The sequence below is a fragment of the Otolemur garnettii genome, unplaced genomic scaffold (assembly GCF_000181295.1).
Source record: "Otolemur garnettii isolate 467f Iridium unplaced genomic scaffold, OtoGar3 scaffold00142, whole genome shotgun sequence".
Classification (NCBI taxonomy): Eukaryota; Metazoa; Chordata; class Mammalia; order Primates; family Galagidae; genus Otolemur; species Otolemur garnettii.
This window is the reverse complement of record NW_003852537.1, coordinates 3,193,605-3,207,725: the sequence shown is the minus strand read 5'-3', so window position 1 is coordinate 3,207,725 and position 14,121 is coordinate 3,193,605. Positions and strand designations below refer to the sequence as shown.

The 14,121-nt window shown below is 41.5% G+C and overlaps 1 protein-coding gene, 1 long non-coding RNA gene and 1 other non-coding gene across 4 annotated transcripts in view; 1 reads left to right on the top strand and 2 right to left on the bottom strand.

Annotated features, from left to right (window-relative positions):
- Positions 1-5,547: 5,547 nt before the first annotated feature.
- Positions 5,548-14,121, top strand: part of EIF2AK1 (eukaryotic translation initiation factor 2 alpha kinase 1) — a 45,302-nt gene continuing 36,728 nt past the window's right edge. For both annotated transcript variants that reach the window (XM_023518631.1, XM_003798928.3), the window contains exon 1: positions 5,548-5,723. In XM_023518631.1, coding sequence (XP_023374399.1) covers positions 5,606-5,723 — 118 coding nt within the window. In that variant the 5' untranslated portion in view covers positions 5,548-5,605. The remainder of the gene's footprint in view (positions 5,724-14,121) is intronic.
- Positions 11,000-11,103, bottom strand: LOC111728186. The gene has a single exon (XR_002775563.1). It is a non-coding gene; the product is annotated as a U6 spliceosomal RNA (small nuclear RNA).
- Positions 11,574-11,944, bottom strand: LOC105887890. Its single transcript, XR_001161648.1, has 2 exons — positions 11,852-11,944; positions 11,574-11,789 (listed from the first exon to the last, which is right to left on the bottom strand). It is a non-coding gene; the product is annotated as an uncharacterized LOC105887890 (long non-coding RNA).

Here is a 14,121-nt window from a genome sequence, read left to right as displayed (position 1 = left end):
CTTGTTGTAAACTTTTTTCCTGAGGGTCTTGGAGAGAGTCATACTCAAGGAATCAAAGAATCTTTGAATCTAGCCGAGTGGGTGCGGTGGTTCATGCCTATAATCCTAGCATTATGGGAGGCCAATGTGGGTCGATAGCTCCAGCTCAGGAGTCTGAGACCAGCCTGAGCAAGAGTGAGACCCCATCTGTAAAAATAGCCAAACATTGTGGTTGGCACCTGTAGTCTCAGCTATTTGGGAGGCTGAGGCAGGAGTATTGCTTGAGCCCAAGAGTTTGAGGTTGCCGTGAGCTCTGATGCCAGGGCACTCCACCCAAGGCGACAGAGTGAGACTCTGTCTCAAAAAAAAAAAAAAAAATCTTTGAATCCACCTGTCACCCCACTCCCCTCAATTCAAGATATCTTGACTTTGGGGGCTAAAGCAATGTATAATCTCCATTTACTGGTTTGTGAATTTTGCCTGCATCTTCTACTTTCCTAAAATGTACCTCTGAGTTTAAAATCCTTGCTTATCTTATAAGCCATCATGGAGTTTAGTCCTTAAGCATTAGCTGCCCGTTTTCTTTGCTTGGCATCATACAATAAAAGCCCCTTTCTCCTACTGCAAGCCTTGGCATTAGTGTCTGGCTTTACTGTGTCAGATGAGTGCATATCAGTTCATTTTGGTAATAGTATCACGCAACACCTAACCTGGGATAGCTTCAAGCACTAGACTCTAAGTCCTATAGCAGCCATGTGGGCTGCACTCCACAAGATCATAGGGGAAGGGCTACCTGCAACCTTGGGGGCCCAACTACTGCCCCAGCATTTCCAGGAACTGGTGGCACACGGGGTCAAAAGAGATTATCCTCCAGCTTTAATGCCTGCCCTGCTGGGTTTTAAAGTTGCTTGGAGCTGGTTACCCCTTTATTTTTGCCTAGTTTTTTCTTTCCTTTTTTTAGTTGTTTTCTTTCTTTCTTTTTTTTTTTTTTGTAGTTGTCACTGTTGTTTAGCAGGCCTGGGCTGGGTTTGAACCCGCCAGTCCCAGTGTATGTGATCGGTGCCCTAGCTGCTGAGTAACATGCTCCAAGCCTGCATTTTATGATTTTTGCTGTGTTGATTTCAATATCCCTAATGGTATATGTGGAGAAATTTATTGCAACTGATCTATAATATTTGCTTGCATATATGTTTATCTATTTCTGTATTGATGGATATTAGGCCATTTTCAATTTTACTATAAATAATGTTGCAATAAACATCCTTATACACATATCCTTGGACACATATAGGGTGTCCAAAGGGCACCTAAGAGTTAATTACTGGATCTTTAGTATGCATGTGGCAAGAAAAAAGTATTCATGACACTGTTAAAGATGACAGAGCTGACTTTATTTAAGGGGGATTGCTAAAATGATGTTTTGCATTAGTAAAAGAGGTCAGATTCAACTCCAAATATAAGGAAAAGTGGGAATTTTATAGCCAAGGAGAGGTGTGTGTGTGTGCGTATCTGGCGGGGGGGGGATGTCAGTATATGGAAAATTACATTGGATGTGAAGGGGATTTCTGGCTAATCTAACTTAATAAGATTCTTGCTAAAGGCAGGCCAGGGGCAGTCAGACCTTCACCTGGGTGATGTCAGGGGAGGAGGAATCCAACCAGTTACAGAGGGTGATCAGATATTGAGAATGGGGGATTCTAGGGAAAGTGATTTATAGAATTTTTGCTAATATTGGATGATGCAGAAATAAACATGGAAACTCAAAAATCAGGGCCCTAGTCAAGAAGAGAATTCAGAGGAGCTTGACTAGAATGAGGTCAAAGAGAGAATCTTTGTCACCCATTTGACTTTATTCAATATGGCTAAATTGCTCTTTCTCAAGGTGTGATAACTCCTTTTTTTTTTTTTTTTTTTGAGACAGAGTCTCACTTGGTTGCCCCTTGGTAGAGTGCTATGGCAACATAGCTCACAGCAACCTCAAACTCTTGGGGCTGGGAAATCCTCCTAAGTCTCCTAAGTACCTGGGACTGCAGGTGCCTGCCACAGGAATGGGAAGGGTCACTCTCTTGCTCAGGCTGGTCTCAAACTTGTGAGCTCAAGCAATCCACCTGCTTTGGTCTCCCAAAGTGCTGGGATTACAGATGTGAGTCACTGTGCCTGGCCCTAATTCCTTTTTTTTTCATAACCTCAACACTTGGCATGAGAAGCTTTAATTTTGCAAGTGTGATACTTTGAAATATTTCATTGTTTAATAACTTGCATTTACTTACAAGTAGTAAAATTGATACAGCTTTTTCTATGTTTATTGGTTATTTTGGGGTTTCTCTTAAGTTAACAGTATAATATTGCGTGTTTATATTGTATTGTGTTTCCTTTTCTTTATTTTTGAGACAGAGTTGTTTTACTCTGTCACCTTGTCACCCTGGGTAGAGTGCCATGGCATCATAGTTCATAGAATCCTCAAACTTTTGGGCTCAAGTGATCCTCTTGTATTGGCCTCTCAAGTAGCTGGGATTACTGGCATGCGCCACCACACCCAGCTAGTTTTTTCTACTTTTAGTAGAGATGGGGTCTCACTCTTGTCCAGGCTAATCTCAAATTCCTGAGCTCAAGCAAGCCACCTGCCTTGGCCTCCCAGAGTGCTTGGATTATAGGCACATCCGGCCTCTTGTTAAAGACTAGTTAAATGCAGTAGTGAAAAAGGGGTGAAGAGTAGAACAAAGAGTTTGATCTGTAATTGACTGTGAACCATCAATTGAGATAACTCACTATCTTCAGACCAGCCTATGTTTCTTTTTCTTTTATTTTTATTTTCTTCAGGGTAACAGATTTTATTTAGGAAGAACAAAGAGAAAGTTCAGAGCACTTCCAAAGAGAGTTAGAAGTGGGTCCCATTTATGAGGGAGAGAAGGTGAGAGAGAGACAAACCAAAGTTTCTTTTTAAAAAAAATTAATTTGTAGGCAGCCTAGATACATCACAGATATGGAATAAAGAAAGGTTGAATCCCAGGTTTTAGGCTTGAACAGGTTTGTGTGCCATTTACAGGGATGAAGAGATGTGATGGCAAATAAGTTTTAGGAGGAAGATCAAGAGTTCTTTTAGACATAGTTGAGATGTTTTTGAGTCATCCAAGAGAGTAAGTCTGTGCTGCAGATAAACCTTTAGGGGTTGTCAGCTTAGAGATGGCATTTAAAGTGCTATTGATGGAAATATCCTGAGGGAATTTGGAGAGGGATGAAAAGAGTCCTACAGAATTTATACATTTGGTGAAGGATTCAGTAAGGGATCCTGTGATGGAAGACCAGCAAAACAGAAAAACCAGAAGAGCATAATATTGTAGAAGCCAAGAAAGAAATGTGCTTCTTTTTCAATTTTTGTAATGGTTGCCTAAGACTTCATTGAATGTCTCATAGCTCTTCTATTTAGAATTTGGATTTATTTATTGCTTTTCTCTTATAAACTATACTTTAACAGTCACATCCCAATGAGGGAGTAATAAATTTAAAAAGTGAACATTCTTATAGAGTCTCCTTTTTTTCTCTTCTGATCATTTCCCTTAGACATACTTTTTTTTTTTTGAGACAGGGTCTCCCTCTGTTGCAAACCCACCCCCTCCCAGGGGCACAGTGGCATCATCACAGCTCACTGCAACATCGAACTTCTGGGCTCAAGTGATCATCTTCCCTCAGCCTCCTGAGTAGCTGGGACTACAGGTTCACATCACCATGCCTGGCTAATGGTTCTATTTTTGTAGAGATGGGGGTCTGGCTCTTGCCCATGCTGGTCTCCAACTTCTGATGTCAAGTGATCCTCCAATCTAGGCCTCTCAAAGTGGTAGGGTTACTCTCAAAGTGCCTGGATTACAGACATGGGCCACCACACCCAGCTGGATATACTCATAAATGTAGGTCAAAGGAAATGCCTATTTAAAAACTTTTACTATAAGTTGCACATAGTCTGTTAGAAAGTTTGCTTTCATTTACCATATGTTCCCATCAGAATAAACTATCTTATTCCATACTCTTAGGAATACTGAGCATTTCCAGTGATGCTAAGAACCAGGTACTGCATATTAAACACTTTTGATACCTGTAAAGCGTGCCCTTGCATGGATATTCCTAATTGATTTAGTCAATTATGTTGTCTTTTTATTTTAATGTATAATCAGTGTTGCAATCAAGTTTTAAAACTATATATTTTTGTTCATTCTTACCTTTTTCCTTAGGATAAATTTGTAAAAGTGGAATTATTGAGAAAAAAATGAAGTGTTTGCATTTCAAACACTTTGAATGCATACAGATAAATCACTTCCAAGAAAGGCTGTGCTCTGTCAGAACATCAGTAAAGCGTGGGATGAGACACTCCTAACCTTTGCAAGTCATCTGGAGAACTACATCCTTTTTTTTTTTTTTTTTTGAGACAGAGTCTTACCATGTCGCCCTTGGTAGAGTGCCATGGCATGACAGTTCACAGCAACCTCACACTCTTGGGCTTGAGCAATTCTCTTGCCTCAGCTTCCCAAGTAGCTGGAACTACAGGCGCCCACCACATCATCCGGCTATTTTTTGTTGTTGTTGTTATTGAAGCTGTCTTTGTTGTTTAGCTGGCCTGGGCTGGGTTTGAACCTGCCAGACTGGGTATATGTGGCTGGCGCCATATCCACTGAGCTACGGGCACCGCCAGGAGAACTACATCCTTAATTGACCCTGTCAGGCTGGTCGCATCCGGTACGACTTTATATGGAAAATATGTTCAAATAAAATTCTTAATGCCACTTTTGCACATTACACTCTGGTTGAGAACAAAATCTTAAAGATTTTTATTCCATTGGCATCCCAAACGAAGTGATTGCCTAACGATTAATATTCAGACCAAGTGTCATCAGGGACACCTCTAGAAGACAAAGAGGGTGCATTTTTGAACGTGACGGTTTCAAACCATAGTCAATCCAGTGTGGCCAGAGGGTTTCCTAGAAAAGGCTCTCAGGTTTGAAAACATTTTAACTGCGAATTCTGTCTCAAAACCAGCGGAATTTCGATTCACTTTGCACTTTGGAATCTATTTGGCATTTACCATTCCTGAGATTTAACGCTTCACCAAAATCGGTTTAGCTTTCACTGACTCATCTCTTATAGATGCTTGTGATATTTTTTGGAAAATAAATGACAAAAAGGCACTGTTGTATCCATGAAAGGTAAACATTTCGAGTAGTCTTTGCAGACACCTGATTCTTACACTGATACCTGAGTCTTTGTGTGAGATGTGAGAGTTAGTAGTATTCGTCTGCAGATGCTCATAACAGCCTGGAGAGCCGGCCGGGGTCCATCCGGGCTTGGCGACCACCGACCTCCTCTTCTCTGACGCTCCGCAGGCCGTAGCCGAAGGACTAGACTAGTAGGAACACACGACCCGGACGCTCTGAGCCCAACAGGCCCAACCCTCCCTCTCTGAAAGGGAAAGGGGCGGGCTCGCGGCCGACCACGCCCCTGGCCGCAGCGTGCGGGTGGCAGGGGCGGGCCTTCCGCCTCTCAAAGGGCTATTTCCGGATCGGGAGGCGATCTCTGCGGGCTTTAAGCGCTGTGACGCTGGCCCGCAGGCTCGGTGGCGGCCCAAACGCGCCTGGCGATGCTGGGGGGCAGCTCCGGGGCCGGTGAGCATGAAGCAGAAGGAGACGGGGCGGGGGCTGTGGGTGCACCACCGGCCATCGACTTCCCTGCTGAGAGCTCGGACCCCAAATATGATGGTGAGGGACTGGAATGCCACGGCGCCGCTTCATTTTCCCTTGTCCACCTGTTTCTTGGTGATTCAGACATGGGCAAATTCTGCTACGGGCTTGAACCGGGGGCTAGCCTTGCAATGTGGGGGGGCGGTGGGCGGGCTTTCAGAGTGCGGTAAATATTAACAGTTGTTGACACTCTGCTTATTTGTTCGCATTTCTGTTCTTTGATTTCCTCTCTGCCTACTGAGGCCTTTGGACGTCTAAGAACTTATTGCGGCCGCTTTCTAGCTCCCAAGACTTGTGATTTTTGTCAGTTGTTGAGAATGATATTTGTTTGCTACTAGAATGAGACTTTGCAGTTTATGTGCTGAACAGTGTAGGTTAAGAGTTTTGATTTGAAGCTATTTGCTTCACTGGTAGGGTATCTGGAGAATTCTCATCGGGAGGCTATGTATTCCATCCATTTGGGCTTAAAGAAAAAATGCACAAGTTTTCTTAAGGTTTTCTTAGGAGATAAAACGCAACTGTTGTTCAGCATCAAGTAAAAGATTCTTAAACATTGACTCTAACCAGGTCAAACTGTCCAATATTGTGATGAAAGTGAAATAGTCTTTAGTTACTACTAGTTGTTTTGGCAATTAAAAAAATTAAATTGTGCTATCGAGAATGCACACATTGATTAAGAGAGGTTTTCTTTTTTGATTCAGGGAGGTTTTTAGCTATGATGTGTTGCAATAGATTTAAAGGTGGAAACCAAATTGAAAAGGTTTTGATTTATTCAGATGGAATAAATAAATGGAAAAGTATTTCCATTTCCATTCTTAAACACTATCTGTAATTCTTGATTGTAATGGGAAACAAAAGCAGAGTTTGGTGGGAATTCACGTGGGCTATTACAGAGAAATATTGTATAACTTTTTTCATGGACAAACGGGATTTTTCTGCACGTAAAGCGGCATAGCAACTCAATAGTATGGAAAGTGTTATGTTACAGGAAACTTCTCAGCTGTAAACATGCAAGTCTGTCTTTTCTGTGACATTTTGATAAGGGTTTCTGCAAACTAAAGATTATTCATGAAGGGAGTGATCTTAGATAATGCTTTTAACATTTGTCGTCTCTGGGTTACTGATGATACTGTTGTGCTATTTACCACCTTTTCTTCCAAAGAGGCTGTGAATGTCTAGACACAATTTGTCTTTTTATATGAAAAGTAAGGTCTGTGAAAAATGTAGTTTCATTTTTAACAGATGTAAAAACAGAATAGTTAAATTCTTTCTTTTTTTTTTTTTTTTTTTTTTGAGACAGAGTCTCAGTTGCCCTGGGGTAGAGTGCTGTGGTGTCATAGCTCACAGCAACCTTAAACTCATGGGTTCAAGCGATCCTCTTGCTTCAGCTTCCTGAGTAGCTGGGACTACAGGCGCCCACCACAACGCCTGGCTATTTTTTAGAGACGGGTCTCACTCTTGCTCAGGCTGATCTTGAACTCCTGAGCTCAAGTGATCCACCCGTCTCTGCCTCCTGAGTGCTGGGATTGTAGGTGTGAACCACCAAGCCTGGTCCAAATTATTTCTTATAGATCATCACTCTGAATGATCTGAGGAGCTCATTGTGCCAGTTCATGTTAAAGTCAGAAAATTCAAAACCTAAATGTACCTTTAACACCTGTGTGGGGATTCTCCTAGAGCCAGCATCACCCTTTGAGCAAAGTTACTGCATCCTTCCTTTCTGGAGAACTGCATGCATTAGAAGGGGCCAACAATAAACACATTGTCCAACTCATTAATTTTCTTATTTTATCTCATCAGTTTCTCAAACATTTTACCTCAGCTTAATTCCTCAAACTCCTCTTTCACTTAATAATGGACTATTTGGATCATATTGAGGCCATTGAATTAGGTTATCCCTTTCCTGTATGTCTACTCCCATCCTACTCGGTAGAAGTTTAGAACTCTAATTCTGCTTTCTTACTATTTTGTAAGAGAATTGGGCTCTTCTTTCCCTTTTGCTACTTTCCTTTTTTCCTTCTACTCTTGACCAGTTCTCTAAAATCAGAAGCTTTCAACTTAAGTCTTCATTTTCTTTGCATTTCACTATATTTGAGTGTTTGAGTACCTGTCCACTGTTCTTTTTAAAGTTGTCCTTTGTTAACATTCATTTAACTCCACTGACCAGCCATTCTGATGTTTTTTCCTCATTAAAAAGTAGAATTTTCTCCTTTGTAGAAAACAGGAAACTTAAGAGTATAAAGAAGCAGACAATCCTCTAACCAAGTCTCACCACTGTTACCAATTAAGTGTACATATATTTAAAATTTCACATTACAGACTAGGTTGAGAAGCTAGAAAAGCATGAAGAAAAATTCCTTTTTTCCTTTTTTTTTTCTTTTTTGAGGGTGGATCTTGCTGTCTCCACCAGGCTGGAGTATATTGAGTGATCCCATCATAGATCACTGTGGCCTCAAACTCCATGGCTCAAGGAATCCTCTTGAAGAACTGGGACTACAGGCCCTTGCCATCACACCCGGCTATGAAGAAGAAAAATTTTAAATCATGATCTCATCACCTAGAGTTTATAGTTTATACTTTGGTGTAGCTAGACACAATTTATTTGATGATTTTGCTTTTAGAAATATTTGTTAAAGAAAGATATTTTGAATAGATTAAAAATTTTCTTTTGCTTTTGCTTGTATGCAATAAAACTTGATAGATATCACCCACAGACTCATAACAGCAAAAGGTGGAGGGAATTCACTGGTACTTACATGCTAGAGGAGAACTCATTGTCAACAATTTGTCATATTCATTTACATATATATTTATTGAGAGCTATTATATTCCAGGCACTGTTCTAGGTACTGAGGATCAAATAGGCAGACTATAAAACAGAATATATAATGTAATTTCATTTCTTTTATAATATTGTAGATATATGATTGAGAACAGAGAGGGCATAGGTTTAGGGTTTTTTCCAGTTTTTAAAAACATTGTATATTTATGTAGATATAAAATATATTTTAAAATTGTGAATGTGGTAGTATGATAAAATAAGCATCTGCTTTTTAATTTTGACTTTATATTAGCTTTTCTTTCCTTTTTCTTCCTTTTTTTTGAGACAGACTCTCACTCTCTTGCCCCAGGCAAGAGTGTCATCTTGCCATTGCTCACAGCAACCTCAAATTCTTGGGCTCATCTGGGGGAGGTGGCTCATGCCGTAATCCTAGCACTCTGGGAGGCCAAGGTGGGTGGATTGCCTGAGCTCACAGGTTCAAGACCAGCTTGAGCCAGAGCAAGACCTCATCCTTAAAAATAGCTGGGCGTGTGGCAGGCATCTATAGTCTCAGCTACTTGGGAGGCTGAGGCAAGAGAATCTCTTGAGCCCAGGAGTCTGAGGTTCTGTGAGCTCTGATGCCGTGACAGTCTACTGAAGGTGACAAAGTGAGACAAGATCTTGACTCAAAAACAAAAACAAAAACTTCTTGGGCTCAAGTGATCCTTCTTGCCTCAGCCTCCCAAGGACCTGGGACTATAGGCTCCCCCAGTGCCTGGCTATTTTTTCTATTTTTGATAGAAATGGGATCTCTCTCTTGCTCAGGCTGGTCTTGAACTCCTGAATTCAAGTGATCCACCTGTCTCAACTTCCCAGAGTGTTGGGATTACAGGCGTGAGCCATCTATCCTGGCCTATATTAGCTTTTCATTTGTGATAAATTAGTCTTAAAAACATTTTTTTTTTTTTTAGAGACAGAGTCTCACTATGTTGCCCTCGGTAGAGTGCTGTGGTGTCACAGCGTACAGCAACCTCCAGCACTTGGGCTTAGGCGATTCTCTTGCCTCAGCCTCCCGAATAGCTGGGACTATAGCTGCCCACCATAACACTCAGCTACGTTTTTGTTGCTGAAGTTTTCTTTTCTTTCTTTTTTTTTTTCCTGGTGAGACGGAGCCTCAAGCTATCCCCCTGGGTAGAGTGCTATGGCATCACAGCTCACAGCAACCTCCAACTCCTGGGCTCAAGTGAGTCTCCTGCCTCCGCCTCCCAAGTAGCTGGGACTACAGGCGCCCGCCACAACGCCTGGCTATTTTTTGGTTGCAGCCATCATTGTTGTTTGGCGGACCCAGGGGGGATTTGAACCCGCCACCTTAGGTGTATGTGGCTGGCGCCTTAGCTGCTTGAACCACAGGCGCCGAGCCTGTTGCTACAGTTTTCCAGGGCTGGGTTTGAACCTGCTACCCTCGGTATATGGGGCTGGCGCCCTACTCACTGAACCACAGGCACCTCCCTGTGCCTTCGCCTATTTGGTAGCTGGGACTATAGGCATATGCCACCATTTCTGTCTAATTGAGAAAAAAAAAATTTTTTTTTTGAGACAGGCTCACTTTGTTGCCCTCAGTAGAGTGCGGTGGTGTCACAGCTCAAAGCACAACCTCCAATACTTGGGCTCAAGCAATCCTCTTGCCTCAGCTTCCCAAGTAGCTGGGACTACAGGTACCCGCCACAGCGCCCAGCTATTTTTTAAGAGCCGGACTCTCGCTCTTGCTCAGGTTGGTCTGAAATTGTGAGATCAGGCAGTCCACCCTCCTTGGCCTCCTAAGTGCTGGGATTGTAGGTGTGAGGCACCGCACCTGGCCTAAAACTTTTTTTAAAAATAGAAACAAGGTCTCATTATTGCCCAGGTTGGTTGATCCTCCTGCCTTAGCCTCCTAAAGTTTTAAGATTATAGGCATGAGCTACCGTGCCTGCCTCAGTATTATTACTGTTTTGTAGTCTGCTTCTTTGGCTTAATAACAGACTTCATGAAATTATCTTTCTGTACACTATTATTTCTAACAGCTGCATAGTATTCTGTTTTCTATATATAACTTATTTAACAGGTTTTCAGTATTCTAAATAGTGTTATGCTGAACACTTTATACATATGTATCTATTGTACTTTATCATTTCCTTGGTAAATACAGGGTGGCCATAAAGTTCGTGTCTATATAGACAACTATTTTAAATTGCACATGAACTTGGTTGCCATCCTGTATTTCCACAAGTGGAATTGTTGGGTCAAAGGTTTGCATATTTTACATTCTACAATGTATTGCCAAAGGTTGCAAACACTTTTATACTTCCTGTGTTTAAAAATGTATGCTTTTCTGAACCCTTGATAATACCAAGTATTCTGGGTTTTAAATCTGATGAGAAAACTCTGGTACTTTAGTTATCTTAATATGGATATTGTTAATTGCTAGTTATGTTAAACCGATTTGCATTTTTTTTAGGATACATTAAAATTTGGTTTAATAATTCTTTTTTTTTTTTTAAATATGGAACGCTTCACGAATTTGCGTGTCATCCTTGTGCAGGGGCCATGCTAATCTCTGTATCGTTCCAATTTTAGTATACGTGCTGCCGAAGCGAGCACGGTTTAATAATTCTTTGTGGCAAAAAAAAAAAAAAAAATCACGTTTGTAGTGAACAAACAACAAACATTTTTAGGCTATTATTTTTAACTACCATCCCATGAATTCATAGGGAAGAGGTTCCAGTAGCTGAGGGAGGTACCTTGCCATTGACTGTGACAAAACATTGACTTTTGAATTAATGAGAAATAGGTTCCAGCACCTTGTATCACTGTTACATGGGGTCTAATTGGTTATCCTGTGTGCTGTGCTGTACACCTATTATGCCATGAGCTCATGGGGAATAAATAGGTTCTTGCACCTAAAAGCATGGGTCCACTGGTACTCCTGTGTGCTATGTTATATGCTTTATGCCATGAATTCATAGGGAATGGGTTCCAGGAGCTCAGGCTCCTTTCCATTGGTTCTCACAAAGTGGACTTCTCTGGGTGGAGCAGGCTGGCACTTCAGTTGAACCCAGGTACCTTCCTTCTTTTTCTGATCATTTTCCTTCACACATTTCAGGAAGCTGTCTCAGCTCTTAGAGTGCTTAATATGCTCAATACGAACATTAATCCTCTTGGCAAGAATCTTGCCCTTAACTTGTTTGTTTACAACAATGCCAACAGCATGCTGGGTAACATTGTAGACCCTTCCAGTTTTGCCATGGTAACATTTGTGTGGCATGCCTTTTTGAACAGTACCCATTCTCTTGATGTCTACAATATCACCTTTCTTGTAGATTCCCATATATGTGGCCAAAGGAACAACTCCGTGCTTTCTAAAAGGCCTAGAGAACATGTATCGGGTGCCTCTCCTTTTTCCCTTTGTGTTCGTCATTTTGGTGAATTACTGGAAGGTGGCATCTCCAGCCTAAAGTCAATTGATTTGAATTTTAATTGTACTTTATTTTCTTATTTGTAAGAGCTCTGTATTTTATTTATTTTTCTTTTTCTTATCATGTGTAGTACAGATAGTGTACTATTTCTGAATTTGTGGCTCATTTTAACTTTAAGCTTTTTTTTTTGTTTTTTTTTTTAGAGACAGAGTCTCACTTTATCACCCTTGGCAGAGTGCTGTGGCGTCATAGCTCACAGCAACCTCCAACTCCTGGGCTTAGGTGATTCTCTTGCCTCAGCCTCCCGAGTGTTAACTTTAAGATATTTTTATACTGAGAACTTTTTACATGGCTACATTTCATGTTTTTTCTTTTCCATAGTCAAATAATTAAGTACAATAGAACCTCTGTAAGTTGACTACCCAAGGACTATTACAAATTGGTCAATGTGGGAAGGTGGTCAACATAAGGAGCTGTACTGATATGTCCATTTGGTGCATGTCTGCTCTATGAAAATTAAGTCAAGGCCTAGCCTGGTGGCTCATGCCTATAATCTTAGCACCCTGGGAGGCCAAGGCAGCTGGACTGCTTGAGCTCAGGAGTTTGAGACCAACCTGAGCAAGAGTGAGATGCTATATCTACTAAAAACAGAAAAACTAGTGGGCGTGATGGGACGTGCCTATAGTTCCAGCTACTTAGGAGACTGAGCCAAGAAGATGGCTTGAGCTTAAGAGTTTGAGGTTGCTATGAGCTAGGATGATGCCAGGGGCCTCGAGCTTGTGGCCACAGAATGAGACTCCGTCTCAAAAAAAAAAAAAAAAAAAGGCTCGGCACCTGTGGCTCAAGTGGCTAAGGTGCCAGCCACATACACCTAAGGTGGCAGGTTTGAATCCAGCCCAGGCCTGCCAAACAACAATGCTGGCTGCAACCAAAAAAAAAAGAAAAAAAGCCAGGCGTTGTGGTGAGCGCCTGTGGTCCCAGCTACTTGGGAGGCAGAGGCAGAAGACTTGCTTGAGGCCAGGAGTTGGAGGTTGCTGTGAGCTGTGATGCCATGGCACTCTATCCTGGGGGACAGCTTGAGGCTCTGTCTCAAAAAAAAAAAGGAAATTAGGTTAATTTAAGGAGGTGGAGGTGGTTAATGTAGGGGGATGGTCAACTATGAAGGTTCTACTGTATTTATTTTAAATGAATAGATTATTTGCATATGTGCAGGTCTTTTTTTTTTTTTTCTAGTAGGTCAGGAAATTAATGGATAAAGCCTGAATTTGAAAACTTTGGCTTTCCTAGTACTTTAATAATTGATGGAATGGAATATATAATACCCGAAATGGGGACGATTTTAGAAGGTTTAAGATATACAGTTCCTGTATCTTAGGAATGAGATACATTGATCAATGGGATGTTTCTCATTGAATGGGTCAACGGCTCTTGAGATTTTAAACTCATGAACATCTCCACCTTCCCATTCCTAGTGTTTTAAATCTTGGCCAGCCCATTTCTTTCTTAATGTATCTCTGGGATGTACACTTTGCTCCACATTTCTGTGATTTACCTCCTATCCTCTCCTGATGACCTATGCTTCCTTCCAGGTTACCTATGACATGTTTCTAGAATGGTTTCCTCAAACATTTTTTTTTTCATTTTGTGTGTGTGTTTTTTACCTGCTCAGTAATGTCTTAAATATATAGTAAGAACTTATAACTTCTTCTTTAACTCTGCTTGGTCTTGCATAGTGGAAAAAGGATGGTCTTGAGACTTAGTCTGATCTGCCTGATTCAGTAGTTCTTTAACATCTGTGTATGTCTTTTTTTTTAAGACAGAGCCTCAAGCTATTGCCCTGGGTAGAGAGCTGGGGTGTCACAGCTCACAGCAACCTCAAACTCTTGCGCTTAAGCGATTCTCTTGCCTCAGCCTCCTGAGTAGCTGGGACTACAGGCACCTGCCATAACACCCAGCTATTTTTTGGTTGTAGTTGGCATTGCTTGGCAGGTCCGGGCTGGATTCGAACCCACCAGCTCTGGTGTATGTGGCTGGCACCTGTAGCTCAAGCGGCTGCCCTTCTCTGTACTTCTTTAGCCACTGATCTCTGAGATCAGTGTCCTCATCTATAAAATGGGAGTGGTAACATTTACCTTACATTGTTTCAGGAGGAGATTAGAGGAGATTAGAGGAGATTGTGCATATAAAACACTGGGTACCGGCT